General features: G+C 52.0%; 15 protein-coding genes across 15 annotated transcripts; 7 read left to right on the top strand and 8 right to left on the bottom strand.

The window, feature by feature from the left end:
• Positions 1-235: 235 nt before the first annotated feature.
• Positions 236-2,790, top strand: BJX67DRAFT_373754 (uncharacterized protein; the record flags this gene model as incomplete). The annotated part of the gene is made up of 7 exons (XM_071031447.1): positions 236-404; positions 670-701; positions 756-876; positions 933-1,513; positions 1,572-1,754; positions 1,808-2,320; positions 2,386-2,790. 7 exons carry the CDS (start codon positions 236-238, stop codon positions 2,788-2,790), a joined length of 2,004 nt encoding a protein of 667 aa, XP_070883545.1.
• A 374-nt stretch (positions 2,791-3,164) lies between these two features.
• Positions 3,165-7,563, top strand: BJX67DRAFT_205516 (WW domain protein). Its single transcript, XM_071025508.1, has 3 exons — positions 3,165-5,961; positions 6,015-6,621; positions 6,688-7,563. Exons 1-3 carry the CDS (start codon positions 3,551-3,553, stop codon positions 7,249-7,251), a joined length of 3,582 nt encoding a protein of 1,193 aa, XP_070883544.1. The 5' UTR covers positions 3,165-3,550; the 3' UTR covers positions 7,252-7,563.
• A 1-nt stretch (position 7,564) lies between these two features.
• On the bottom strand, positions 7,565-9,196 carry BJX67DRAFT_205556 (lipase family protein). The gene is made up of 2 exons (XM_071025510.1): positions 8,685-9,196; positions 7,565-8,625 (listed from the first exon to the last, which is right to left on the bottom strand). Exons 1-2 carry the CDS (start codon positions 8,952-8,954, stop codon positions 7,678-7,680), a joined length of 1,218 nt encoding a protein of 405 aa, XP_070883543.1. The 5' UTR covers positions 8,955-9,196; the 3' UTR covers positions 7,565-7,677.
• Position 9,197: 1 nt separating this feature from the next.
• On the bottom strand, positions 9,198-10,720 carry BJX67DRAFT_205483 (WD40 repeat domain-containing protein). Its single transcript, XM_071025507.1, has 4 exons — positions 10,381-10,720; positions 9,739-10,325; positions 9,430-9,670; positions 9,198-9,378 (listed from the first exon to the last, which is right to left on the bottom strand). Exons 1-4 carry the CDS (start codon positions 10,601-10,603, stop codon positions 9,338-9,340), a joined length of 1,092 nt encoding a protein of 363 aa, XP_070883542.1. The 5' UTR covers positions 10,604-10,720; the 3' UTR covers positions 9,198-9,337.
• Positions 10,721-10,937: 217 nt separating this feature from the next.
• BJX67DRAFT_383610 (U2 snRNP complex subunit MSL1) lies at positions 10,938-11,620 on the top strand (the record flags this gene model as incomplete). Its single annotated transcript, XM_071033489.1, has 3 exons — positions 10,938-11,005; positions 11,060-11,273; positions 11,333-11,620. 3 exons carry the CDS (start codon positions 10,938-10,940, stop codon positions 11,618-11,620), a joined length of 570 nt encoding a protein of 189 aa, XP_070883541.1.
• Positions 11,621-11,696: 76 nt separating this feature from the next.
• On the bottom strand, positions 11,697-12,605 carry BJX67DRAFT_373750 (ATG3/ATG10 family protein; the record flags this gene model as incomplete). Its single annotated transcript, XM_071031446.1, has 4 exons — positions 11,697-11,906; positions 11,959-12,171; positions 12,229-12,363; positions 12,453-12,605. 4 exons carry the CDS (start codon positions 12,603-12,605, stop codon positions 11,697-11,699), a joined length of 711 nt encoding a protein of 236 aa, XP_070883540.1.
• Positions 12,606-12,986: 381 nt separating this feature from the next.
• BJX67DRAFT_205347 (uncharacterized protein) lies at positions 12,987-13,980 on the top strand. Its single transcript, XM_071025506.1, has 3 exons — positions 12,987-13,002; positions 13,068-13,286; positions 13,359-13,980. The coding sequence occupies exons 2-3, from the start codon at positions 13,220-13,222 to the stop codon at positions 13,754-13,756; spliced, it is 465 nt and encodes a 154-aa protein (XP_070883539.1). The 5' UTR covers positions 12,987-13,002; positions 13,068-13,219; the 3' UTR covers positions 13,757-13,980.
• On the top strand, positions 13,904-16,877 carry BJX67DRAFT_204589 (uncharacterized protein). Its single transcript, XM_071025504.1, has one exon. The coding sequence runs from the start codon at positions 14,204-14,206 to the stop codon at positions 16,484-16,486; it is 2,283 nt and encodes a 760-aa protein (XP_070883538.1). The 5' UTR covers positions 13,904-14,203; the 3' UTR covers positions 16,487-16,877.
• Positions 16,878-17,178: 301 nt separating this feature from the next.
• On the bottom strand, positions 17,179-18,215 carry BJX67DRAFT_360827 (Hsp20/alpha crystallin family protein). The gene has a single exon (XM_071029810.1). It carries the CDS (start codon positions 18,033-18,035, stop codon positions 17,421-17,423), a length of 615 nt encoding a protein of 204 aa, XP_070883537.1. The 5' UTR covers positions 18,036-18,215; the 3' UTR covers positions 17,179-17,420.
• BJX67DRAFT_360826 (succinate dehydrogenase assembly factor 1) lies at positions 18,216-19,415 on the bottom strand. The gene is made up of 3 exons (XM_071029809.1): positions 19,110-19,415; positions 18,971-19,002; positions 18,216-18,920 (listed from the first exon to the last, which is right to left on the bottom strand). Exons 1-3 carry the CDS (start codon positions 19,188-19,190, stop codon positions 18,797-18,799), a joined length of 237 nt encoding a protein of 78 aa, XP_070883536.1. The 5' UTR covers positions 19,191-19,415; the 3' UTR covers positions 18,216-18,796.
• On the top strand, positions 19,107-20,635 carry BJX67DRAFT_205092 (fumarylacetoacetate hydrolase family protein). The gene is made up of 4 exons (XM_071025505.1): positions 19,107-19,400; positions 19,482-19,527; positions 19,629-20,350; positions 20,418-20,635. The coding sequence occupies exons 2-4, from the start codon at positions 19,513-19,515 to the stop codon at positions 20,548-20,550; spliced, it is 870 nt and encodes a 289-aa protein (XP_070883535.1). The 5' UTR covers positions 19,107-19,400; positions 19,482-19,512; the 3' UTR covers positions 20,551-20,635.
• A 26-nt stretch (positions 20,636-20,661) lies between these two features.
• pre4 (proteasome core particle subunit beta 7) lies at positions 20,662-21,841 on the bottom strand. Its single transcript, XM_071029808.1, has 3 exons — positions 21,592-21,841; positions 21,392-21,539; positions 20,662-21,325 (listed from the first exon to the last, which is right to left on the bottom strand). The coding sequence occupies exons 1-3, from the start codon at positions 21,619-21,621 to the stop codon at positions 20,721-20,723; spliced, it is 783 nt and encodes a 260-aa protein (XP_070883534.1). The 5' UTR covers positions 21,622-21,841; the 3' UTR covers positions 20,662-20,720.
• BJX67DRAFT_360808 (HCNGP domain-containing protein) lies at positions 21,842-23,048 on the bottom strand. The gene is made up of 3 exons (XM_071029807.1): positions 22,811-23,048; positions 22,695-22,746; positions 21,842-22,642 (listed from the first exon to the last, which is right to left on the bottom strand). Exons 1-3 carry the CDS (start codon positions 22,880-22,882, stop codon positions 22,083-22,085), a joined length of 684 nt encoding a protein of 227 aa, XP_070883533.1. The 5' UTR covers positions 22,883-23,048; the 3' UTR covers positions 21,842-22,082.
• A 234-nt stretch (positions 23,049-23,282) lies between these two features.
• On the top strand, positions 23,283-24,121 carry prs3 (proteasome core particle subunit beta 6; the record flags this gene model as incomplete). The annotated part of the gene is made up of 2 exons (XM_071031445.1): positions 23,283-23,380; positions 23,434-24,121. 2 exons carry the CDS (start codon positions 23,283-23,285, stop codon positions 24,119-24,121), a joined length of 786 nt encoding a protein of 261 aa, XP_070883532.1.
• Positions 24,122-24,221: 100 nt separating this feature from the next.
• BJX67DRAFT_204138 (pre-rRNA-processing protein PNO1) lies at positions 24,222-25,294 on the bottom strand. The gene is made up of 3 exons (XM_071025503.1): positions 25,129-25,294; positions 24,429-25,072; positions 24,222-24,379 (listed from the first exon to the last, which is right to left on the bottom strand). The coding sequence occupies exons 1-3, from the start codon at positions 25,199-25,201 to the stop codon at positions 24,323-24,325; spliced, it is 774 nt and encodes a 257-aa protein (XP_070883531.1). The 5' UTR covers positions 25,202-25,294; the 3' UTR covers positions 24,222-24,322.
• Positions 25,295-25,313: the final 19 nt, after the last annotated feature.

The following is a 25,313-nucleotide window of genomic DNA, read 5'->3' as shown; positions in this document are numbered from 1 at the left end:
CAGTTGCGTGATTGTGAAAGGCAGAGGCAACCAGAGCAGCTCCCATCCCAATCATCCACACCTGGCCCGTTGAGACTCTCGTGTCATAGCTCTCTATATATATGTTCTTCGAGGTAGCCCGTCCATTGCACCTGATAACCCCGTCTCGAACCAGTGTTCTGTTCTAATTCAACGCAGGAAACAGCTTTCATCCGCATTACTCACCCTCTTCTCCATGACAGTCATCGGATGCGAGATGGCTACCCGCAAAGGAACACCGTCGAGGAAACGCCCTCTGCGTTTACCTCCCATTGCGCCAAAGAATGACATGACGCCAACGAGCTCAGTCGGTGGCGCTCCTCTGGCCGGTAGAGCGACTATCTTACAATCTCGCTTGCGTTTCCCGCCACGATCCCGCACCGGGTGTTGGTATGTTCTTTCCTTATCACATATTTCCTGAGCTCCCTTGGGCATCCTGTCCCTAATTCCAGCTTCAACCCTTAGGACATGTAGAGTGAGCGAGACCTTTTACCCCCATACGGCCACCAGTGCTTTCGGGCCAATTAAGCGTGCTGACCCTGGAGCCATTTTTGTCACAATCTAGAGTCGCAAGAGTAAGTCTTAGCCTAATTGCGCTGCAGCATCCCTCGCTGAGCGCTCGCTTATCTTGATTGTATCAAATTGTCGTAGTCAAATGTGATGAGGTTCATCCACAGTGCAATGTGAGTTCTCACTTCCAAACCTCACTCGGCAAGCGCTAACACAGATTCGTTCAGCAATGTGCGCGGCTTGGCCATGTATGCGATTATCAGCCCCGATTGTGCTTTCGGGATGACACGCGGCGAGTCATGGAGCGCATGCCTGATGTCAAGACGAAAGGGAATGCCGTCTGGGACTGTAAGCGCTCCCCCACGTCACTCGGCATGCTAACTGATACCAACTGGTTTTACCAGCCAAGGTGCTGCGTCAAGGAGAGAATCTCTCTAACTCCGATTCCGTCCCCTGCGATTTTCTCCCAGCTTTCTCCATGCTCACATCCGATGAGGATAGGGAAAAGAAAGCACAGGGTTCAGCCCCTGGGACTTATCACGTAGTGGTGGTTCCAGAGAGCTTTTCGCGCCTCCCGGAATATACGGAGGACGCATTGGAAGGCGTGCCTAGCAACCCATTTTTGAGTCCAGGGTCAGACTATAGTAGCTATGATCCGATGGGTGAGGTTACTGCATCTGAAGACCCAAACGTGGTAATAGTGAATCGATTTCGAGACCCCCGGAAACAGGCAGATCTGAGTCGTCGCAGCTATACCCAGTCCCCGGAATCTGATCTAGGTCCCAATTCCGTTTCCGCCGCTTTGATGTATACTGCTCTGCAAGATATATCGGAGGACCAAGTGCCCGAGAATGTCCATGTCGAGACTTTTGATATGGCGCTTTTCGACAACTTCCAGAATGTCGTATTGATGCAGCTGATCCCTGAGACCCACGGCTATTTGGAGGCAAACGTCTTCGAACAGGAGGCCTCCAATTTCCCTCCAGTGGGTGACGCCGAGTGCTTCGCTTGGGGTGTATGAATCCTAATGACTATGGTGGTAGCTTCTCCATATAATGATGGCTCTGTCAGCACTCAGTCTGGTTCGTCAAGGAAACTCTCACTTCTTGGATGCTCTGCAGTACTATGATCAGGCTATGCCCTCTCTACAAGCCAGTCTCCAGAACTGTGAAGATGTCTTATCCGATGGGTTATTCTTGACACATTTCTTACTTCTCATTTACCAGGTGAGATTCGATATTCTGATTGAGCAACGGGGCTTGGTAACTCACAAAGCCAGATCACATTTGCGAAGCCGAGCCACGGTTCGAGTCTCTGGTCGCATCATATGTCGCGACTGCTTCAACTTTCCTTATTACGGCAATCCGTCGCTGGGCGTGAGCGATACCCTCTTGTTATCTGGTTGGTCTCCCACGTCGATCTCTACGCGCTTTTCAGCGGCGCCGGCGCAGGCGAATATGTCAAGGCGGCCGTCACGAACCATTTACTTCCCGAGGCTGAATTACTTTTTCACCCGACGGGGTCTGAAAGTCCGGCAATGTTGTATACTGGGGAGTACGACGTCTTATTATTGATTATGCGCTTGCACCGCGAGAGTTTTCTGCTCGCAGTACGCCTTGGACTCTTCGCTGCCGAGGTGAGAAGATCCAAACTACCGCATGTTGAACAGGTGTACCAGGAGCTTGAGAATTTACGCGGTGCGTTCCGACGGTTGTGGACGTCGCATGATATTCGATCCTTGGCTGAGGGCCAGCCGAACCTGCCCAAGCGGTCTCGGCATAGCTTTCAACAGGTGGGGAGCCAGCATGATCTCCTTTGTGTCCTCTGAATATGCTGCTGACATGATCTGATCGATAGCTATCTCTCCTCTTCCATACCTCACTCCTCCTCTCGTACACTGATCACAGCCTGCAGAATGGATTGAGGTACGAGAGGGAAGTCCGGCACCATACGGAGGCAATCTTGCAGATAGCTGAGGGAATGATCCCCGAGGCTTACCACAACGGCCCTCTTCTCCTCGCCTTCCCACTTTTCTTATCTGGTGCGGCTGCCCTGTCGAGTGAACTCAAAGCGACGGCGGCGGAGTTACTGGCGAGTCTCGCGGAGACGGAGCTGGGATACGATGCGGCAACGACAGGCTCGATGCTTCACATTGTCTGCAAAATCCAGGCGCAACGTTTGTCGAGCGGTGGGTATCTACAGGATATCGATTGGAGCAAGGTGATGGCGAACCATGGCTTTCAGCTGGTGAACTATGGGTGAAGCGCCAGGAACCGGTCACGAGTGAACAAACGTGATTTGTCCGCATTTATTACAGTATGATGTATTAGTAGCATTCTGCATTTGTTCCAGTAGCGATTGAATCCAGGAATCACAATGCTTTTGTGGAGATTGTCAGACATAATATGGTCTCGCTGCGGGCCGATCCAGGAATTCTCCCAAGATCCGCGATTCGTCTCCATTTCAGGTCAGAACGAGACGAAGACGATCGATTATTATTATTATCATCATTAGTTCGGAGCCCGCTCGAGATCGTCGAGTCTGTGTGTTATTCGCTGTGTGATGACCCTTTGCAGCCCCTCTCTCCCAGCCAATCGTCACACTAAAATCTGCTGCCAAAATGCCCGGCGGCTATCGCACCGTCTCCAGCCAACCACTGCATCTGTTGCACGCTCGTTGTGTGATGCCGATGGTGATCACGATTAGGTTGAAGCTGGTCACAGGCTTCTGCGATTGTCGTTGAGGTTCTTCATCTGTTCTTTTCATTACTTTCCCCAGGACTGTCCCTGACTTGAGACACTTGCTCGCCGACTCTCCTGCTGTCCTCGACTGCAGGTCCCTCCTCCATCACCCCGCATCTCAGGCCCCCTCCAAACAGCTCCTCCTCCCGTCTATCTTGTCTTTCCTGGACAGCATCCGGGCTCATTCTTAATTTTTCCGTACTCGATCGCATTTTAGTGTCGTCAGCTGTTGTTTCATATTTGAAACCGCCACGCAACCACTCAAACTATAGCCTGCCACGATGAACCCCTCCGGGAGCAATCGTTCCCAGGAGGAGGAGCTTTTCCTTCACTCCCCGGGTCAGCAGGAGGTCGAGTCCCCCGTCATTGGGCCATTGCGAATCAGCAAGCGAGAATCTCCTTCGCCAGCTCCCCCAAGCGCAGCGCCTCTACCGTACCCCGACGACCGACCAAGACCGCAGCAGCATACACGAGTTTCAGGCTCCAGTGGCTCCAGCCCAACAGCCCAACCAGGCAGACAAAGTGCCTCTCCCACATCGAACGGATCGGGACTATCGCCGGTCGACTATCCTGCTGCCTTGCGACCCCGAGATGGCCGCGAGCCTAAATCGTCAACACTCGCAGAGCGGCGAGGCACCGCACCGAAGCCATTACCGGAGTCTCCTGTAGTTGATACATCTGATAGGGAGGGTTATTTCGCCAGAATGAGCCAGCGGCCGTCGGGCCCCTCGCCCACTGCACAGCAGCCTGAGGGGTCAGCGTATCCGGATTATAACCAACACTTCTACCCCCCTCCTCAGGGCTCCACCTCCTCCGGACCAGCATCTCGCTCGACGACGTCCCAGAATTTACAAGCCCCATCACATAGTATCAATCGCATTAGCTCCACCGCTTCTACCTCGACAACGCGTGCCCAGCGAGGTTCTCCGCCGCCTCCAGAAACTCCCGTCGTCGAGCCAGGGCAGCACCCCGCTTCTGACATCGAAGCTCGTTATGCGGCGTCGGGGATTGCGGGTACCTCAACCTTAACCGGACTGCAGGCCCAGAGCGCGGCAGCACAGCGAAGAGCAGAACAATATGCGGGACAGCAGCCCAGAAACCCTATCCAGCGACCCTGGACGCCAACAGAACTACCAGGATCTCATCCCCACGGGCCTCCCACCGTGTACCAGGGCGCTGAAGTGGTCTCGTCGCAGAATCAGAACCCGGCAACAGCTGCGCCCCAAGCTCCGCCAAGCCAGCAGCCTGGGAGAATCCCGAATAATGCTCTTGAGCAGGATCTGGAGAGAATGCGTATTAGCTCATCGCCTCCCCCGGCTTACTCTAGTGTACCACGGCCCGCATCCGCCGCGCAAGGTTACCCAAACGAAAAGCAAAGTGCAGCAGCAGCACCGACCCAGCCTACCCCTGTATCCGCGCAGCACCCTGCTGCTGCTCCCGCTGCGGTGGCCGCTGTGGCAGTGGACAGCTCTGCGGCGCCAATGGTATCCGCACAGAACCACCCAGCATTTGCCAATGACCCGAGGCAACAACAACCCCAGCAGGCATCTGGGCCATCGCCGCACAATGACGTACAGAATGGCAGCCTTCAGCAGGAGCAGCACCCAGCTCTGCAGCACCAGCAGGCCCAGGCCAGCGCGGCATCAGGTGCCAATTTACCCCCGGCCTCTCCACCGCCACTTCCGGAAGGTTGGATCGCGCATTTGGATCCGAATTCTGGCCAGTATTACTACATTCACTTACCTACACAGTCTACTCAGTGGGAATTCCCTAAGGGTCCTACACCACTGAATCTCAATGAGGCTCCGATGTCTCCCGTTGGCAGCGTGTACAGCGCCCATCCCCTAGCTTCCCCCGGCTTATCGGCGTTTAGCAAGCCGCTAGCATCTCCCGGCATTCCTATGACGCCTGGATTTGAGAGCCTACAGTCTCCCGTTGTAACCGGCTTTACCGGACCGCCCCCGAGCAGCGGCGTTGACGTCTATAAAGTACAGCCAACGAACGGTGTTTACTTTGGCCCATATCTTCGCTATGCAAACATGGACGTTCAGCGTGGAATCTGGTTTGGGTCTATTCTGCTGGTCACCGATGCTGGTCAGCCTCCCACAATTCATATCCACCAGAGCATAGATCTGTCTCCAAACCCGCGCCAGTTGAAGGCGATGGCTATTTCAATGCATCAGCGGTGGACCTTTTACAAATACGAGATCGATCTGAAGATGGAGGAGGCCGGTGCTGCCAAATGGACATACGCTATAACCTCGCATCTCGGTTGCACCCGCTACGAGTTCTTGGTCGCCGGCCGACACGAGACAAGTTGGCGTTTCATCGCAACCTCTGGTAATGACTTTTCTCTTAATATAAACGAGAATGAGCGGTCTCGACTGGGAGGCGTTGGGCTTTTGTGGAAAGATATCATGCAGAAACATACAGAGATCGGTGGATTCCACGCTCAACTATGCCTGGGTGGGCAGATCTATGCTGACCGGATGTGGAAGGAGATCCCGTCGCTCAAACAATGGCTCCAAATTCGGGGTAAGGAGGCCAGAAAGACCGCTCCTTGGACGGCGGCTCATGAGCAAGACGTTTCTCATGGATACTTCCATTACTACACAAGCCACTTTGACCAACCGTATCTGCGGGAGTCATTTGCGCAGATTCCATATGTCTGTCAGATCGATGATCATGATATGTAAGTATCCAATCGTAATAGCCCGCATGGGCTAACTCAACTAACATTTCCAGCTTCGACGGCTTTGGCTCGTACCCTGAACACATGCAATTCTCCAATATGTTCAAAAACATTGGCCGTGTCGGGATCGAGATGTACTTGCTCTTTCAGCACCATACGACGCTTGACATCCTCCGCAACGTCAGTACAGATCACGACCTCTTTACCATCACCGGCACAGGGTGGCATTTCGTCAAGTACCTTGGACCCGCCGTTGTTCTTGTTGGTCTCGACTGTCGCTCAGAGCGCAATCGGCAGCAAGTCCTAGCCGGCCCGACATACCAGGGCATCTTCCCGAAAGTTGCCATGCTTCCTCCCACAGTCCAGCACTGCCTATGGATAACTTCGGTGCCGCTCATCTACCCGCGTCTGGAAACCGCGGAGCACATCGCTCAGACCTTCACGACAGGAAAGCGAGCCGTCACCGGGGCGTACAATGTCCTCGGAAAGGTTACCAGTTCCGTTGCCGGTGTAGTAGGAGCGAAAGACGTCGTCGGCTCCGGATTCGACTCCGTCAAGCGCGCCGTGGGGAAGAGCGGTCTCATGGGCGGAATTTTGAGCCCCTTCGGCGAATTTGACCTCCTCGATGAGCTCCGGGACCAGTGGACACATGAATCAAAGGTATCCCTCCAAGCCCTTCCCTTTTTAACTATCCAACCTCGAACTCGGCTAATGACTATGGCAAAGGATCTTGAAAGAACCTACCTAATCCGTACCCTCCAAGGAATCGCGCACCAAAAATCCATCCGTATGACCTTCCTCTCTGGGGCTGTCAACGTCTGCGGCGCCGGCCTTGTCCACGACCCAGGCCAACCCTCCGACCATAAAACAATGTACCAGCTCATCTCCTCCTCCGTCGTCAACGGTCCGCCGCCATCCTACATCATCAAACTCCTCCACTCAAACAATAAGCCCATCTACATCCCTGCCAATGGTCACCGCTCCACACCGTCCCAGCCAACAGATACAAAGGAGGACATGATGGAAATATTCCAGACCGATGTCACCGGCCAGACCCGCGAGCATAAGAAGCTCATGGGGCGACGCAATTACGTCGCCATCGTTGCGTATGACCCGGACTCCATCGCGGGTAACCAGATGTCCATGGCGACGCAAGGACAGGGTCATATTCCTGGTGGGAGTGGGAAGTTGAATCTCGCCGCCGATTTTATGGTCCAGGGCGAGGGGTCGTTCGGGTCCGTGGTTAAGTATGGCCCCGTCATTGTTCCAAGTTTGGAGCATGGCAAGTGAGTAGGTAGTAAGTACATCTTTGGATATCATATATCTTATTTTATTGCATATTCTTGTTTACTCACCCCTGATTTTATGATGTTTATATACTTTTCAACCCCTATCTATCCTTGCGCCCAGTCCTGCATGACTACTTATACCTGTTATCCACGTTGATACGGATACACCACCCATATTTACTTCTTCTCGAGCCAGCGTTTCTCCAAGTTCTACTTCAGTTACTTTCCTATATACGAGTGTAAATGAACTAGATTACCTAGATATCGAACGAAGTGCGGTGTGCCACCTTCCAGATATGATAATTTCAACGTGCATCTACTGTCTACTTAGTAGATCGGGTATCGTCAAATTCTCAGTACGGTTGAGTTCAAAGGAGGGGATACATTCATTAATCATTACGCATCCAAAACAAATAAATAGAAGATGTTACCATCTCCCTGTCGGATCACCGCCAGGAACGCAAACCCCAAGGCGCAAAAAGTAATCACGATGGGAATTGAACAGTTCCCAGAGGCGGAACCGAGGAGGGACAAGGTGCCAAGGGAGATGAGCTGCAACCCCGAGTTCAGAATCTGGAGGGCGCGCCTCCTGGTCTAGGGTAGATTCAGTGGGATCCGAAAGGACGTGCTGCACTTGCACGTCGCCCAAGGAGCCAATATCATGCAGGCGATGAAATGAGGACGCAGTAGGATCACTCTGAATTTCGCCCTCCGCAGCAGCTATACACCGCTGGTCGTGACGACCCTCGCAGTAAACAACATCATCAATATAAAATGGCAAATCCGCACGCGAAATGTAAATCTCCCCGCCATGCATCTCATAGCCCCATTCCTTGAGTGGAAGTAAAGGAACCGGGTCATTAACGTGCGTCACCCGGCGGAAGGCCCATTCGCTCGCGTCCCCAGAATCGAGGTCGAAGACTGCATCCAGATACTCCGTAAAGGCCTTATTGCCTACCATCGGTTCTCCAAATGTTGTAATGACAGGATCCCAACCGCGTAACTTCATTTCCGTGCCCGCCAACGCGGCTACCGCGCCGCCGAGCGAGTGACCGACCAGCGATAGCTCGTAATCCGGGTATTCGTCTCTCGCAGCGGAGATGGCCTCAAGGATTGTAGAGCGTGTTATTTGCCACGCGTTCATGAAGCCCGCGTGGACGAAGCAGTCTGAGCATTTTCGGGGGTTGTCGTCTGTGTCACTGTCATTTCCCGCGGGGTATGGGACGTACTCCTGTGGATAGGCGGAGAGGTCGACGATCGTGTTCGTTATTGAGTAGGTGCCGCGGAAGGCCACAATGATGCGTTTCGGGGACGGATGGTGCGACAGCGCAATATACCCGCAGGAATCAGAGAGAAAAGGGCCCGTGTGCCATGTCTGGTATTTCACTGGGTCAAATGGGCGAAAGCGGTGGGGTGGGTGTAGCAGAGGCTTACAGTGACGAGTTCGAACCCCTTTAGTTCATTGCAATGACTGAGACATTGAAACGGTTTTCGGATACCGGTGGTCCCGATGCAGTAGGACACGTCGACAACATGGGCTAGTTCTTGGAGGGAATCGAAGAGATCCGGGGAGATTCGCCTTTCGCTGCTATTGCCCTCGGGCGTGACGACCTCAAGTGGAACCACGGGAGCGTTTAAGGGGCGGCATAGGAGTGTGAGGACGGCTATAAGCAAGCAGAAGAGAGGGTTAAGGATCGAAGCCATTACAGAACGGTATCCTAGGCAGAGGCATCATCGTCGTGGGCACAGTGAAGTTGTTCTCAGAGGAAAGGAGCCGCCCTTTTGGTCCTCTTGCCGATCTGCGGTGACGGGAGAACGTGACGTTGATCCTCGATGAATCTGGGGAAGCCCGGGTGCCCGGGCCACTTGCAATTTGGACACTTTCCCCGATCGGGTAAGCGGGGCCAATATGGATCCATCATCGATGGAGGGTTGGTGATTCCGACATCACCAGACTGTTCCAGCTGACTACGGGACCAACTATGCACAAAGAGCCATCAAGTTTCTATGTTTATTTACACGTTCACTCCGTACCGGCAATTGCCAGCTTGAGGAGCAGCCAAAATATTGACGGGCAGAACGCTATCTCAGATGGTCCAGATGACGACGCGGCCATCAACTCCGCTACCTAGACGAAAATTAATATCTAGAACAGAATGCTTCAGAATAGAGAACTTACTGCTGAGTTTGCGAACAGCGCCATTGGCATCTTCATACACTCGGATCGTGCTGATGGTGTTCTGATGAACCGTCTTCAGCTGGGTATTAGCCTGGGTCTGCCCCTTGAGATCCATCTGGCGGAACATGTTAAGTGCAGATTCCTCGCGGACGCTGCCAGCTCCAGATCCAGTTTTTCCCTCGATGCTTCCTTCCAATTGCCAACCTCTCTCATCGCCACGTAGCCGATACGGCTCACAGTCCTACTCTCTAGTGTTACTTCCCAGTAGCTTCAAGAAGAGAAAGTGTGAACCTGATTAGGGCAACTTACATGACCTGCTGCAATTATCTCATTCTCCCCATTCCAGATCAAGCTGTTGAATGGGAGCAGACGGGTGGAGATATTCAACATCGCCCGTGGAGGCTGCTCGGGGGCGCTGGGGTACACAACAGTGACACTGCTATCATGTCCGGTGAATGCAAGCGCATCCCCACTTGGAGAAAATGATACGCCATGGATCCATCCCGCAGAGTCATTCAGAAATTCTCCGCAAATCGTATTGAAAGGGAGGCGCTCTCCCCAAGGACTCGGCTCCGGGCGGCTATCAACGCCTTTGATAAAGCTGGAAAAGACCCTTGCATGCGAGTCGGTCGAGCCAGCAGCAAGTAGTACGGAATTCGGATGCCAGGCAAGGGTGGTAATGGTGCTCCGGATCGGCTTCTTCAGGTGCTTCGAAATCCACCAGTCGTTCTCCTCCTCAAAGTAGCATACTGCAATCACACGTGCGCCTGACCCAACGGCAAACTTCTGCTCCGACGGCGACCAGCGCACAAAGGTCGCGGCCCTGTTTATTCGAAGAAGTACGAGAGTCGGTTTCCATCCTGATGGGGTTTGTTCCCAAACGTATGCGTTGCGGTCTAGATTGAGATCGAATTAGACTGCGAGCTCAAGTGCAGATTAAATCGGTCTTACCTTGCGAGCAAGTTACGATACGGCCAGATTTTGGTGCAATATCGACACTTGTTACTGTCTTCTCGTGGCCCTTCAGCTCATCGGTCAGGGAGAACTTGGTGCCTGCCTTGTGGTAGAGCTCCACATTGTTCTCGCGGGCGACGGCAAGAATCTTCCTGTCAGAAGAGAAGGAGTGATCGGCAATTGGGTTATGAAAAAGATGATGGACTTCTGGAGTAGCCATTGTGATTTTATATGACAGGAGGAGCTCTCTACTGTCGACAAGGTGCTGAGATGGACTGAGAGCTTGGTGGAGGGGCTGGCGCGGCCTTCCTGTGAAGACGTGGAGAACTGATTAGATAATACCTACAGTACCACGTGATGGTTGCGTCGATTCGACCGCCGCTGGGGAAAAAAGATGAAGACCTCCGACCTTCGTGGACAGCGTTGGGTCGTATATTGATTACTTCGATGCAAAACGAGCTATTTAGAACGAGAAAAGCTACAGCCTGATCCGTCCCGCCATCTATACCCATCTCACTACGACTTTCGTTCCAAAATCGCCCCGAGCGCCAGCAATGGCCACGAAAACGGTTCCCGTACGCGCACCAGGGAAGCCACCTGCTGCCGGCATTCCCAATCAAACGTGAGCTGTTTCTCTGAGATCAGGAGTACAATTGGTTTCTAATGATTTACATAGGCTATATTGCACCAATCTTCCGGACAAACTCCGAAAACAAGACCTCCGGCTCTCGCTTTACACTTTGTTCTCCACCTATGGCACCGTGCTAGATGTCGTAGCTATAAAAACCGAAAAGATGCGCGGTCAAGCGCACGTTGTCTTTAAAGACGTCCAAGCAAGTACGCAAGCCATGCGCGCCGTTCAAGGGTTCGAATTCTTTGGCAAACCAATGGTACATTCTCGTGATCTTATTGCTCTTACGTGAAGAGCTGGTGGCTGATCTTGCTGTAGAAAATCGTCTACGCGAAGGGCACGTCCGACGTGATTGCCAGACTTCGCGGGACATACAATGTTCCAGTTCCAACTCCGGGTCAAATCTCGGGTGTATCCACGGATCTCCAGAAGTCCATTTTCAGCGGGCCTCCTGGGTCAGTGGCCTTGCCGCCAAGGCCCCCCGGCGAACCCAATGGAATGACCCAAGGGACCAAACGCCCTCGCGAAGACGAAAGCGACGAAGAGGAAGCTCCAATGGAGGAGGATAGTGACGTGCCAATGGAGGCTTCTTCGGACGAGGATTAACTCTGGGCCGCGTCAGGGAGAGCAAGAAGATCTGGAGATGGAAGAGACTTGGACACCACGTCTGTTTCAATGTCGGCTAATTATTGCTTTCGAGCCGCAGATTACCATCTTCCGCAAAAAGGTTACTCGGCAAATGGAGGCGAAGGCAATTACCCACCAGCCCGAGCCAAACAATGAGGTATGTCTCGGGGCTAATAATGCCCCGACCAGTCGCGATATCCCTCATGGCATCTGCAGTGTTGCACGGGTGCACAAAAAATGCTGGCGTTCCGGAGACTGGATGATACTACGGTATATGAGTCACGTTCTCGTGTCAACTTGAGGTTATTGGCACATACGCCGAAACTAATACCACCCATGATACCCACACTCTTAATGTTTTCCCTATACCGGTCAAGGACAAGGTAACGGTAGACTGCATCTACCCCCAATAGTTTGTCCGCCTGCCGTAAGACAAAATATAGAACGGGAACCTGGTATGAGGGGGAGAGAACGATATCATAATCTACTTGTAAAGTTTCGTCCGTGTCGGACGTACGAACGAGAGCTTCCTATTAGGAAACGTCAGAGGGCTCTCAGAATCAAGCTTCGGGTCTCTTTCCACGAACTGAGTCTTCTTCGCAGGCTTCTAGCCGTGAGTCTTGAGCATCTTGTTGATCCAAGGGCTGTGCCAATGCATCGTTCTGGAGATCCTCGGAGCCACGAGGAAAGCTCTGGGAAATCTTCAATATCGGGCCATTTCTCTGACAGATCAGTCAAACAGGAGAATCAAGCGACGAATGCGACGATGGGGAGTGGCGCAAAGGGGGAATAGTTGGAATGAACGAACTACCTGCAACCGGATCGAGGACCATCCCGGATTCGCGTTCCCTGCCGCGTGGACACGATCCAGAAGAGCGCGGCAGGCGCCCTCGAATTCGTCCTCCGCGAGGAAGGGAAAGATCGATAAGGTGCCTCGGCCAAAGGGTGAAGAGCTGGGAGGCATTCGGAAACGCGGTGTAAGATTGGCGCAACTCAGACCGACAGGTGACGATGACAAAAGAGAAGGTCTTTCTTGGATGCAGAAAGCCTTCTTGGAATACACCGACTCCTCGTAGTGTTCAACAAATGTTCTCGGCAACGAAAGCCGCTACCTGGGAGGAGCCTGGGATTGTTTGCAGGAGACGCCAGCCGGACGCAGGAAGCTACCGCAGATGAGCCAGCCACGAACTGGGAACCGAATGCGGGAAAACCAGTTGTCTACCTCCTGACAACGGTCAGGCCAGAAGCCAGCAGCAGTCATTGAACGTCCAGCAGTTGGCGTTCAGACTCGAGAACCTTTAAGCTGCTGTTTATTTTCGTTTTCGTCTTTAATTGTTGCGGGCACCCGCAAGAAGGAAACGGTTGGTGGGGAGCGAAACCTGGAATTCGCGGGGGACTTGGATGGCACAGCTGATGGACCCAAAAGATTTCCTGGAACTTTCATTTGTTCACCTTTGCATCTGCACCTCCAAAGCGACCCCAAATCCTTCTGAGCTTATCCAACAGCTCGCGTATCTCAATGGAGCCTGGCCTCAAAGCTGATCTTTTTACCTTGTTTTCTGAGTTGATCTTAATCAAATGAGCTGTCGAACCAGAGCCGATGCGATTCCCCGATGTCTGATCTTCCATCACTGCCCCAACCATGGTTGTGGTTCTGCCCTGTGGTGGGCTGCTGCCCGCTACCGGAAATAACAGCATTCTCTGACACCGTGTACAGGATCGGCTGCATTGTTGATGTTTTGCCATCCGCATCTTGCCTCTTCGCCATCAACGGCTTTCCCGGCTTTCTCTGACCAGTCGCCGTCGATCTCGTCATCTTCCGGCCCTCGATTCCGTTGTTGCGGTTGCCATTGCCTCACGCATTCGTCATTGTTGTGTCTAACTTGCATCCCCAACCATGGCGGCGCGTCTTGTCGCCCTGCTCTTTTTATGTATCTCAATTCCCTTACATGTCTCATCATGGCTTGTTTGTTTAACCAGGGCTTTCTTTCTTCTTATATATCTTTATTTTGGCCATTCTCAACTCGACTACGCTGTGCACACGGTACCCGTCCCCCGGGTCCTGTGTTTACCTTGACTTTATCTTTACCTATTTTAAAGTCTCTTTGCGCGTGAGCTTCCCGGGTTGGACGTCTTGATCTTGGCACCGTTCTTTGCTTTTGGGACACCCTATTAGGTAAGATCTTCAGCCACCAACTCATCACAGCATTTGGCGTCTCCGGAGTATACCCAACCCGCTCTCCCACGAGGTCTTCTCTCTAGAGGCGAGGAAACATGAAGGAAGAGTTGCGTTTTACCCGTCCCTCGAGCTCGAGTGGCAGGGACAAAGCTTTATCACCGCCTTCTGACATGTCTGTTCCAAAACTGGTTATATACATATCACAGTTGTGGCCTGACCGACTCAAACTCAAACCACTATTGAAGACGCCCTGCAGCCCAGAAGTCATTTTGGATTGTCCATTGTGGTCATAAAATCCCATGCCGCGTTTGTGCCGCTGCTGGCTGAAGCTACTGGGAGCAAGGCTGACACCCAAGTTCTCCTAGGATCTTTCTCCACGAGTCATGGGAAGCTCCTTCTCGACCCAGAGTAAGCAAAAGCGCCAACGCTCCAATCGACTCTCAAAGCCGCCCCAGAATCAAGCAACCTCGAATTATCTCAATTCGTGCTTGCCGATTCAGCCTGTTGAACAATCCCTTTCTCTGCCATCAACCCCAACTCCAAGGCAAAATCCTTGGACGGGCATTTCTGTTCCTGTCAGCCCAATTGATACCGTGTCACCCAATGTGCGATCACAGTCACTTTCTTCCGGCACGTTGCGACGCGAGACAACTCGGAACCTAAACGCGCCCCCTATCTCTCAACGAACCGTCCAGAGCGGGATCGATCCCTGCTTGTCCTCTTCTCCTTCACCAGCTCCGACTTCGAGTCGGGGAGGGTTTCTATACAGACGTGCTTCATTCCACCCTTCTAGGCCTGTTACGTTCCAACCAACGACCCTCCAGAGCAATCTTGAGTCCCCGTTGATCGGGCAGCACAAAAGATCTTATTCCGTTCATTCGCCAGCCCAAAGGCCAAGGAGTAGAGCCCCACGACGTACCCTTGATAGGTTTGCGTCGCTCAACTATTCTAGGAGGGTGAGCACGCAGGACTCTCTTCCGATTCGTCGACGTTCCCTACTTATACGGCCTGGAGTCGCTACAAGAGAAGCAAAGAAAGATGAAGCTCACTCATTCGTTTCCGGGCACCGTCGAAAGGACACTATTTCAGCCAACCGCCATGCCGGGCCACAACTCCTAGCTCGCGAGGATATAGCCTTGAATGAGTTTGTTTCACACCCGGAATTACGCCCGCAAACTCCAAGCAGCAATGGGTACACCCACCTAGGGACCCTTAAGTTAGGGTCTCTGCGCGTCGTGAACGGGTCCGCGTCCCCTTGTCCCAGTGATCGAACTCGGATTGGCCAGGCGCGCAGCCCAACCCCGGAAGATATCTCCGATAGCCTGAACTCCGCAGATGTCCTCCCACCCGAGACTGACCTATTAAGAGCTATCTCGCCAGAGAGCGCCGAAATGTTCACAAATTATTACCGGAATATGGACAGTGCTCAAGGTTTTGATCATCCAACGACCAGATTACCCGGTGAAACAAGGCTACCTACTCGGGACACGCTGCAAGGTCCTGCCATCACAACAGGGAACGACATTCCCACTCCCATGTTAAACAGTCCCTGGACTCTTTCGGTGCGGGACGACGATGGCTTCCCTACTAGTCCTTTCTCGTTCGAAAAGTCACCTACATATACAACAACTCGTGGTATCGATCCTCGTGACCGTGAAGACGAAGGTATACCATCCCCTGACCCGGGATGCGCATTCCCCCCTCTCCCAGCGAAGGCACCGGAGCGGAATCTTAGCTATAGCAGCCATTCAAGCTCTCACGGAAAAGCGGACAGCGGTTACGGCTCTGCGACATCCCATCGGACTTCCATAGATTCACATGCCTCCCTGCGACGCTCCACCGGATTCCGGAGATTCACCCTCGGAGCCAGCCCCAGGGACTTCGAGATACGGGATACAAATATGTACTCCAAACGTAACAATCAGCTTCAAATAAGTCGTCATTTTGGCCTCCAGCCTCAGGAAACGAGCTCCCCGCCAAACCTTCGTGCCCGACCCACAAGCATCTCTACAAGGCATGATGAGCGGCCGCTAATACGATCGAAAGGTCTTTCTAAAAGCGCATCACTGACAGTCAGCCGGACCACGGGTCGTGCCCTTTCACCTCCCCTCTATTGTCCCCAGCTCCGCAATCTTGAGTCCGCAGCGCCAGAGTTACCTTTTCCCGATCCGGCACAGCTGACCGCTGTGGAACGTCGACGGGCTGTGGGCGACTCTCATTCGCGTCACGCTTTTGATCCTGCTACCCCATACTCGGGCTACAACTCCGCTCATATTACTCCAATGATCACTAGCTCTGAATGGAAAGGCCACTTGGGAGCAGCTTTCATTGAGCATACCGCAGCTCTACCCTCCGACAGTCCTGCCTTGCCTATTCGACGCCACACCTCCAGTACAGCTTGCCGGGCTGAGCTGGGGGATAGCTGCCCTCAAAAGCCTCCGGTTTGTGTTACAGGCCGACACAATACCCAGCATAGCCACGGCGCGAAATCCGAATTCCCACTGCTTATGTCTGGGAATGACTTCATTCCCCCACTAGTTGAACAACAAGACGGCTTGACTACTTCTGAGCCTCCACGAGGCCGAGCGTGTCACCGAAATATCGAGCACCAGTGTCGCAAGCCGCCTAGGGATGTTGCATTGACGTTTACCGAAACTTACGCATAACTTCACCCGAATATAACTCGGCGATGTGCATGTCATTCTTTTTGCATTTTACGAATTCTCTTGTGATAACAAAGCATCTTGGCGTTTCCGTCTATTATACCAGTTGGGATGTCCGTCTGCTTTGGGTATACCCTACTTGGAGTTTCGGCTCGTATTCGTTCTTTTCATCCATTACCCCTTTTCTCTTTTGTTTTCAAGAGCAATTGTTTCTTTATCTCTGGGGTGGTCACGGAGTTCAAAAGTCAATTTTATTTACACACATAATTTCCGTCTTTCGATTGGGTTTTACGAGGTTACAACGGACGGAGGCTTTCGACCGTACCAGGGACAAATTGTTGATGTTTTCCCACTCCCTACAATGGCGGCCTTGACCCCAAGAATGAGGACGAGTAAACCGACCAAGTCGTCTCTTCAACAGGAGCCTCTAGATTCGAGCCATATACGTGAGTAGTTTCGTTTCGTCACGACGCGTGAACCCGCGTCCTCTTAGAGTTGCATGCGTAGAGGCGCAGCTGCAGGAATACACAACACACTTACCCTACAGGTTATGAGTAAAGTCCTGCAGATGAGCTTCAACCCCAAGTTGTTGTTGCTGACCTTGTCTCTTGGACAAGTTGTAAAGAAATATGAACGAGTTCCTCGCTACTACCAGCACAAATGTCACCCTTAATCTACCGCACGGGAAAGGGGTATTTTCGGAATAATGGATCAATTATTATCAAGATTCAGACGATGATACAGAATGTAGAAATGTGGAAAAAAGAAACAGTGCTAGCCCATGTATGCAATCCCAAGCCCGCCACGATGAAACCGAGCAGAAGATAAGAACACGTCAACAAGTTGGGTCGTCTCATAATGTACAAATAATGCAGGAGCAGTTATGTTTCGTAAACCAAGGCTAGCATGTCGAAGCATTGCCTATAGCATCGGCTGTCTACTCCACGCGAATCTTCTTGAGTTGCGGGGCTGGCTCCTTCGGAAGCACCACGGACAGGATACCGTTGTTGAGGCTGGCCCACACGGAATCCTGGTCAACTCGGGTCGGGAAGGTGAAGGTTCGATGGAACTCCCCGATGGAGCGCTCAGATGCCCAGAACTTGTAAGCTGGTTCAGGGGTGGTCTTCTTCTCCGCGACTTTCTCCTTGGGTGTTGATGCTGGAGTGTGTTCGGCGACTGCGGGGGTGGCATCGCTCATCTCATCCCAGTCTTCAACAGTTGGTTGATGGGACTTGACCGAGGAGGTCTCAGACCTATCATCGGCTTCAGCCTGCCCTTGTTGCTTCTGGTAGTTTCGCTCGGAGCGGCCCTTGATGACTAGAGTTTGAGGGTCGGAAAATTCAAGCTCGATGTTGCTCTGTTCAACTCCGGGGAGTTCGCCGTCGAGATAGTAGCGGTTGTCTAACTCGTACACATCGAACTTCGGTACAAATGTCCTGACCCGCGCGACCTTCTTATTTAATCGACGGGCCGACTGGTGCATGTCGTAGTCGTCCAGGAGCTGGAATAGAGGTGCGAAGTCGCCTCGACAGGAGCGAGGGAAGAAGGCCATTGTATATGTGGAGTATAGCAGATGGTTTGAAGAACTAATCGTTTGATTAATCGCGGGGGATCTCAAAGCCTGGGGTGGTTTGATAGGAGGAGAGTCTTGTTCTTGAAGCTTTAGAAGATGTGAATTTAATGGAGGGAAAACAAGCCCAACTGAGCTTCATCCTTTGTTATATACATAATGTGCCGTTTTCTAGAAACACCAAGCAGTTTTATTGTTGCTGACAGAGAATTCGCAAGGTGGTTCTCGCACATCAGCGATGGTTGTTGTAAGCTTGGTTGGACGTCTCTGGATGCTTCGAGAGCGATCAAGAAAATGGTTCCAGAAGCCCCACGAATCTTCTGTGGGCCCCAGGCACCAGATCACGTGAGAAGACCCCCGCGCACCGAGCCGCAGGTCGGTGCTGAATCTGGTTTGGATGGAGAGCTATGACGGATTCAGGTGGAGGTTTTAAGTAACCCGTCCTATGGTACAATAATCTACAATCAATAATCTAACCATTCACACGTACGAGCTGCATTGGCCTCGTTTCTTTATCTCTCCAGGCAGTCTCACGGTCATTACCCTGAAAGCCACTGCGCCCGGTTTCAAACCAATACAGGCAAACCCGTTTGACGCTCACCAAGGGGGGACTCCCCAGAAGCGCGGTCCGCGGAGTGTTGATAATCCACCAACAGATGGATTGAGCACCTTCTTCGCCTACACCCTCAAGAGTAAAGGTCACCCAAGAGAGGGGGTTGTCAACCATGCAGTCCCGCGAAGCATTATCGAATATTGCGGATCCCAGGTGACGAGTACATCTCAAGCTGCCTCGTTCCTTTGCGAAGGAGATATTCGATCGCGTTGAAGTCCTTCTTGCTCACAGACAGATGTTTGTCGAATTCCTTCCTAGCGAAGTTCAGTAAGGTGACCCGGAGGTATCAGAGGGTAGTGTATACCGCGCATAGGATCTGAAATTGCCTCTAGATTCCTGAGGCAAGAGAACACACAGAGGTGGTTAGCGTTATTGCCGCGAGCCGACGACACTTTCCCGCGCCGGGAAAGCAGACAGACGGCTAGGAAGCAGTCAGTACTCACGACAGGCTTCTTCCGTATTTCCCGGAGGCACTTGCGATAGAGAGACAAGACTTCCCTCTGAAGGCCCGAGAGGCGCGCCATCTTGGTCGACAAAAGGTTCGACGTGATGGTGACATTGAGTGGACGGATAATTTCCGGGGAGCCACACCAAAAGACTGCGGAATAATGGAGGTTCTCCGAATCCGGGTCCCGCCGATCGGAAGGCTGGGGTCGCCGACACAGGACTGGGAAGAACCACCTTCCCACCCGCCGGCCGAGTACTTATCCGGGTGAGGAGTTCCCGATTTAGAGGTACAGCATATAGAAGTACTCCTCTCCCCCTTCCCAATACTTGGACCTTTTCCTCAGTCATAATTAATACCGTTCCCTAAGTTCTATATACTTCCGCACTAACATCAATAATATGCCCGCTTTCTCCGTACGTCACCCCCGATTTCCCTCGTGCAACCAGTTGAAAGTAGTTCTAGGAACGTGAGCTACTTTGCGGGCTTGTCAAGCTTACTGGTCCTTCTCACACAGCGTCTCGTCCGCTTTTTGGCCAAGGATGGCCACATTTATTATGGAGATGCTGCTCTCCCCGCGGGCGTAAGTGACATCGCCAAAGCCACGAAGGCAAGAGTTATCAAAGGCGACATCTTCGGCCAATACCGCGTCACCGATCAAATCGCCGAAGTGAAGCTCCTCCTCGCTCCGCTAGCAAGAAAGGATATCAAAACTGTGCGCTGCCTCGGTCTGAACTACGAGCAACATGCAAAGGAGTCAAACCTCCCCATCCCCAAATACCCCGTTCTTTTTTACAAGCCCGTCACCTCCATCGCGGGGCCTACCGATGATATCCCAGTTTCCGCCCTGGCGCAGGAAGGGGAAGGGCTGGATTATGAATGTGAGCTCGTGATTGTGATTGGAAAGGAGGCGAAGGAGGTCCCCGAGAGCAAGGCGCTGGATTATGTTCTCGGGTACGCGGTCGGCAATGACGTTTCCCATCGCGACTGGCAACTTAAGCGTGGAGGTGGGCAGTGGGGCCTTGGGAAGGGGTTCGATGGCTGGGCGCCTTTTGGACCGGGGATTGTTTCCTCGGAGCTGATTCGGGATCCTAATGCCCTGAGGATCTCGACGAAGCTGAATGGTCGCGAGGTTCAGTCTTCATCAACCAAGGATATGATCTTCCATGTCGCTCAGACGGTCTCGTTTTTGTCCCAAGGTACTACGCTATTGCCGGGAGATTTGATATTCACTGGAACGTACGTTGCCACCTACCCCCTACCGTTCTAGTTGCGTCTATCGATCGACACTGACGTGTGTTTTCAGTCCTCAAGGAGTCGGCATGGGAAGGAAGCCCGCACTTTGGTTGAGAGATGGTGACAAGGTTGAGGTGTCGCTCGAGGGAGTTGGATCCTGCGTGAATAAGGTGGTTTTTGACAAACCATCTCCAAAACTCTAGAGTGCTACGCGTTGTGCCTGAGACTACTACCTCGGGCACCAGCGCGGATTTTGAATACTGTAGATGCACTGTACAATCTATGCAATGGAAGTATCCGGCCTAGGTTCGTAGCTTCGGAGACGTATGTCACTTTCGTTCTATTAAGTTCTCCGTAACATATAATCAACAAGTCAAACGACTTGAGCGCCGTATCCCTTGATTGTCTCGGCAAATGCCCAGCTCTGTGCCTCGATCTGTTGATCTTCCTGTACCTCGATTCCTTCATGGGTAATCACAGCCAGCGAATACTTGTCAAGACTCCGTGCGTCGCGATACCACAGGACCTTGAGGCAGTCTCTCAGAGCGGAAACCGCATCTTCCTTAGTAATTTCATCAATGGGACGCTCTTCCGGGAACAATCGCCGTAGGATCGGTACGGCGAGGTGGGCTCCAAAGCCGGTCGCAAGGTGTGGAGCTGAGAATGTAGTACCGAGTAAGTCGGCGGAGCTTAGGAAAGGCTTCTTGTCTCCATCAAATCCGGCGACAAGGATGTGATTCCAGAGCGGGTTAAACTCGGATCGGCGTTTATAGAGAACCTTGGATAGATAGGTGTGGAGGTTCTTGGCATTAAGTTGGTTGCCATGCGCTGAGTAGTTTTCTCTGATATCCATCGATTCTAGTAGGCGGTCGATGTACTGCATGTCGGAGACGTCGCCGCTGAATCCGACCACAGCGGCATTGCCGAACACTCGGAGACGTTTAACGTCGGTGAAACGGGCAAGAGAGCCATATGATGCTAAATAGAGTAGAAAATTCGTCAAAAACAAAAGACCCCATATGCAGATGAACTTGTGAGTCGTACCTAGGTTATCAGCAGCGATCGCAACTCCTCCATTGAACTTGACGGCAATAACCGACGTCCCAGTTACAGCCGGCGATTGCGTGTGAGCTTTTGGTCCAGTTGATCTGAGATATGAGGCATCGTATGGTCCATAGACATCATCCCTGGGCTTGATGCGAGAGGTGAGAGAGAGGACAACACCAGGATGATGCGGCACTTACCCGACCCCAAGTTCCGGGAAAATGGTTCATGACGGAGGGATTTTTGGAAGAGATGATACTCAGTGCGCAAATTGGCAGCTCAGCCACTCAGAACTCCAAATGGAAAATCTCAAAGAGTGACGAGGGAGAGTTTGAGGGTGGAACTACGAGAAGTGATATTGACCCGCCGAAGCTCCCAGGCAGTCGTGGAGGTGACGGAGCTCAGTTACGTGAGCAGCTTGGGCGGTGAGAAGCTCCAACGCCCCTCAAGGCTCAACTTCTGCCACCTTAATTATTATCACGGCATTTTGAATAGATACAATCAGCTACTTTTTTTTTGAGTATTTGCCACTTTCATATAAGATTGCTAACTTTGCCAAGTTTGGATTCTTACTCACGGGATTTTAATGCCAATTGCCTCTCTGAGTTTTGGTCCGGGGAGATTCCAAGGCTGGCACGTAAGATCCAACGAAGTTGTTCTAGGGTAGCTCAGAAATGTCTCGTCCAGAACATTACCTTGCTTTTGATCTAGGATGTGAGCCTGAGCGTGGAGTTACAAATTCGATTGCACCCCTTTGACCCTTCAACATTTTCTCTTCCGCTTTCGAATTTAGTTCTTTCTGCGTCTTCAAAAGCTCCTCCTTGTAACCCCAGTCCGGCAGGATCGAAATATCCCATAGGTCTGGGGGTAAGGAACTGGAGTACTGCGCCTGTTCATCAATGCCAGAATGCTCCATCATCTTTCTTAATAGGCTTGGGTTCTTAAGAGAAGCTGAGCCAGCAAGTTTCTCATTAAAATGAACATCTTCCTTCTTAAGCGAAAGGAAATGCGCGAACTTTGCATTTGCCGAGGGATCCGGGGAGCCGGGTGGAGATGGTGGTATGTCTAGATTTGGCACCAGCGGGAGAGTTAAATCATGAATAAGTGTGCGCGACGTCGATAACGGAATCGGGTGTGATGTCGCAATTTCCTGGTGCATTGGTCCGAGGACAGGCCCGCTAGCAGGCCCGCGAGGTTGTCTATCAAGGGTGCGCTCTTGTGCAGTGGATTGACCTTCGAATGTCTGTTGAGCTGTCATATTATTAGGCTGCATTCAATTGAAGTGGATGCGGAGGAAGTCTACCTCTATCTTCTTGCGTCTGTGAAGCTTCAACTAGTGGCGCTTTCGGTTCTTGCTGACAAGTGGTAAGCGGTCATTCAGACAGCGGAGACTTGAGACCAGTTGCTGCGGTTCTATACCCTCGTTTGCGGAAGCGGTTTTTGCTCCACTTCATCCTCACTGCTACTTCCGTAGGCTCCAAGGCCCAACATCGTTTGGCCGTTGCGTCTTCGCTAGTATCGGACCGGACCTTAGAAGCCACTTTCACAGCGTAAATTTGCTCAGGAGATCCTGGAGATCGAGCGGGAAACAATGCAAGTAGCCAGGTACAGGGGTGTGTATGCGCAAAAAGAGATAGAGGAGGATGGAAGGTGTGGAACAGGGCCTTACCTGATTTGCTTGAATGGCATGGGTTGACGTTTCTTGTACCATTACATAATCAGAAGGCAGCTGCAGCACCGCGTCACAGGTGAGAGCTCGGCTCAAGCAACACTGAACCTCACGATCACTTTCTTGCTACTTCTCAAACATCACTCGAGGCGTCTACTCCACACAAATATCCATCTTTTGGGTTAATCCGGTCGATTGTGCTAGTATTCTAATTTCAACAACATGGCGAGTATAATCGGCCACAACCCTCACAGCAACTCTATTGGATACTCCTTCTCCCAGCCGACGAATGCCGGAAACAAGGAACACTCTTTCTACCCGTAAGCTACGGACGCGGGGCTTATGTTTGGTTTGGTGAGACTAACATTTCTAGATACACCGATAATGGTGGCTCAGTCCTAGGAATTACAGGCAAGGATTTCGCCGTCCTTGCTGGTGATACCCGCTCTACCTCAGGATACAACATCAACTCCCGCTATGTTCCAAAAGTATTCAAGATTGGAGGGGACCAGGAAACTGGCGAGGGCGCCCATATTCTCCTATCGGTCGTCGGTTTCGCTGCGGACGGTCTAGCCCTCAAAGAGAGACTAGATGCGGTGGTGAAGATGTACAAGTATCAGCACGGGAAACCCATGAGTGTCAGAGCGTGTGCTCAGCGACTATCAACTATTCTTTACGGAAAGAGGTTCTTCCCGTACTACGTCCAGGCCATTTTGGCTGGCTTGGATGAGGAAGGTAAAGGCGCGCTGTATGGCTACGATCCGGTGGGCTCATATGAGAGGGAACAATGCAGGGCTGCTGGAGCTGCATCCAGTTTGATTATGCCGTTCTTGGATAATCAAGTCAATTTGAAGAACCAGTATATCCCCGGCAGCGGGGAGGGTCATGCTCTGGAAGCTAAGAAGCCTGAGCCAATGCCCAGGGACACGGTGGAACAAGTTGTTCGGGATGCATTTACTAGCGCGGTGGAGAGACATATCGAGGTTGGAGACGGCCTCCAAATGTTGATCATAACGGCAGATGGGATAGAAGAGATCTATCACCCACTGAAGAAGGACTAGAAAACTCAAAAGTGGCTCCGGTCAATATCTAGTATCTCGTTCATTGATGAGATTGATATCTTCCTCGTATAAAGTAGAGATAGATTCGAGTACGAAGTTTTTCCCTGAACATTGCCATGTCAAGTATATCATGCAGAATCCTGTATCGACCAATGTATAACGCCGCTGTCATAAAACCAAAGTTATCCCAGATCGAAAGAATTAGAAACGCTCCTTCATCCGGGCCGCCACTTTACGCAGGTTGCCATATACTTTCCCCTGTCCTGAGTTAGGAGCCAGTCGTCATGGGAGGAAAGAGAGAACTTACAGGTGGGCTCCCCAAGATCAAACTAACAATCGCCTCCTGGCCTGCATTAATGTTCTGGAAACGTCCCAGAATGTGGATCTTCTGATCTGCAATGACGATTCTCGTACGGCTTGCGTTCTCAATGGCATGCCTCGTCCGTCCGTCTTTCCCAGCTATACGACCAATTGCACGGCTGAGATGTTCCCCGCTGAGAGAAGCTTTGACATCTCGAATCTCGAACGAACGAATGTATAGGTCATCCAATCTCAGTAATGCAATGGCGTCATCAATATCAAATCCTAGAGTGAAAGCCTTGACGAAATCTTCACCCTTTTGCAAAGCGCCGGTGTCTGTGGTAAATTTGGATGTGCGTAGCTCTACCGCCCGATTCTTGATATTCATTCGAACCTGCAACTTGAGATGCTCGACTAGAGGAGGGTAGATTTTAGGCCAGTTTGCCTTTAGGGGCGTCATTCTATGTGGTGGAACGGGGACTTTGCGAGTCTCTACTCGATATGCGGAAGGTGTATCTTTCGCAGGTGTGAAGACTGGCCGGCCCTCCATGTCAATACGCATTTCGGTGCTCTCCGCAGAATCGACCGGGACCAGAACAGATTCAGGATTTTGTGACGGCTCCGCATCAATTAGGACTTCCTCGTCATGCTCTATGGTGTTGTTAGCACCGTAATAAATCCATCTCTATCTCCATCTAGGCACGAACCCTGTGCAAGAGGGGCAATAGATGGTTCCGCGGCTTGACCATCGGACCGTCGGAGTGCCGTCGGCGCTGGCATTTTGTCCAAGAGTATCCGGTGATATTCGTTGTCTGTCCGGTTACCCTTGTTCTTTTTTATCTGTCTCTGGCGGCGGGACGGCAAAGAAATTCAGTGCCGAGAAGAACGAACA

This window comes from Aspergillus lucknowensis, assembly GCF_044049455.1.
Source record: "Aspergillus lucknowensis strain CBS 449.75 chromosome Unknown BJX67scaffold_39, whole genome shotgun sequence".
In the NCBI taxonomy this organism is placed as follows: Eukaryota; Fungi; Ascomycota; class Eurotiomycetes; order Eurotiales; family Aspergillaceae; genus Aspergillus; species Aspergillus lucknowensis.
This window is presented reverse-complemented; position numbering and strand designations above follow the sequence as displayed.

Bases quoted from the DNA above. Each gene is read 5' to 3' on its own strand.
- BJX67DRAFT_205556 (XM_071025510.1), bottom strand. From the start codon at position 8,954: ATGGCTTCGATCCTTAACCCTCTCTTCTGCTTGCTTATAGCCGTCCTC. The intron at 8,626-8,684 runs GTAAGCCTCTGC...GTGAAATACCAG, and splicing joins AGGGGTTCGAACTCGTCACT to ACATGGCACACGGGCCCTTT.
- BJX67DRAFT_360808 (XM_071029807.1), bottom strand. From the start codon at position 22,882: ATGTTGGGCCTTGGAGCCTACGGAAGTAGCAGTGAGGATGAAGTGGAG. The intron at 22,747-22,810 runs GTATAGAACCGC...ACCACTTGTCAG, and splicing joins AACCGCTTCCGCAAACGAGG to CAAGAACCGAAAGCGCCACT. The intron at 22,643-22,694 runs GTAGACTTCCTC...ATAATATGACAG, and splicing joins ACAGACGCAAGAAGATAGAG to CTCAACAGACATTCGAAGGT.
- BJX67DRAFT_205516 (XM_071025508.1), top strand. From the start codon at position 3,551: ATGAACCCCTCCGGGAGCAATCGTTCCCAGGAGGAGGAGCTTTTCCTT. The intron at 5,962-6,014 runs GTAAGTATCCAA...TAACATTTCCAG, and splicing joins CAGATCGATGATCATGATAT to CTTCGACGGCTTTGGCTCGT. The intron at 6,622-6,687 runs GTATCCCTCCAA...ACTATGGCAAAG, and splicing joins AGTGGACACATGAATCAAAG to GATCTTGAAAGAACCTACCT.
- pre4 (XM_071029808.1), bottom strand. From the start codon at position 21,621: ATGAACCATTTTCCCGGAACTTGGGGTCGG. The intron at 21,540-21,591 runs GTAAGTGCCGCA...TCTCGCATCAAG, and splicing joins TTCCCGGAACTTGGGGTCGG to CCCAGGGATGATGTCTATGG. The intron at 21,326-21,391 runs GTACGACTCACA...TACTCTATTTAG, and splicing joins GATCGCTGCTGATAACCTAG to CATCATATGGCTCTCTTGCC.
- BJX67DRAFT_360826 (XM_071029809.1), bottom strand. From the start codon at position 19,190: ATGGCGCGCCTCTCGGGCCTTCAGAGGGAAGTCTTGTCTCTCTATCGC. The intron at 19,003-19,109 runs GTGAGTACTGAC...CTCTTGCCTCAG, and splicing joins AAATACGGAAGAAGCCTGTC to GAATCTAGAGGCAATTTCAG. The intron at 18,921-18,970 runs GTATACACTACC...GAACTTCGCTAG, and splicing joins AATTTCAGATCCTATGCGCG to GAAGGAATTCGACAAACATC.
- BJX67DRAFT_205347 (XM_071025506.1), top strand. From the start codon at position 13,220: ATGAGCTGTCGAACCAGAGCCGATGCGATTCCCCGATGTCTGATCTTC. The intron at 13,287-13,358 runs GTTGTGGTTCTG...CACCGTGTACAG, and splicing joins CCATCACTGCCCCAACCATG to GATCGGCTGCATTGTTGATG.
- BJX67DRAFT_205483 (XM_071025507.1), bottom strand. From the start codon at position 10,603: ATGGCTACTCCAGAAGTCCATCATCTTTTTCATAACCCAATTGCCGAT. The intron at 10,326-10,380 runs GTAAGACCGATT...ATCTCAATCTAG, and splicing joins TATCGTAACTTGCTCGCAAG to ACCGCAACGCATACGTTTGG. The intron at 9,379-9,429 runs GTAAGTTCTCTA...ATTTTCGTCTAG, and splicing joins CGCTGTTCGCAAACTCAGCA to GTAGCGGAGTTGATGGCCGC.
- BJX67DRAFT_360827 (XM_071029810.1), bottom strand. From the start codon at position 18,035: ATGGCCTTCTTCCCTCGCTCCTGTCGAGGCGACTTCGCACCTCTATTC.
- BJX67DRAFT_204589 (XM_071025504.1), top strand. From the start codon at position 14,204: ATGGGAAGCTCCTTCTCGACCCAGAGTAAGCAAAAGCGCCAACGCTCC.
- BJX67DRAFT_205092 (XM_071025505.1), top strand. The intron at 20,351-20,417 runs GTACGTTGCCAC...GTGTGTTTTCAG, and splicing joins GATTTGATATTCACTGGAAC to TCCTCAAGGAGTCGGCATGG.
- BJX67DRAFT_204138 (XM_071025503.1), bottom strand. From the start codon at position 25,201: ATGCCAGCGCCGACGGCACTCCGACGGTCCGATGGTCAAGCCGCGGAA. The intron at 25,073-25,128 runs GTTCGTGCCTAG...ACAACACCATAG, and splicing joins TATTGCCCCTCTTGCACAGG to AGCATGACGAGGAAGTCCTA. The intron at 24,380-24,428 runs GTAAGTTCTCTC...AACTCAGGACAG, and splicing joins TGATCTTGGGGAGCCCACCT to GGGAAAGTATATGGCAACCT.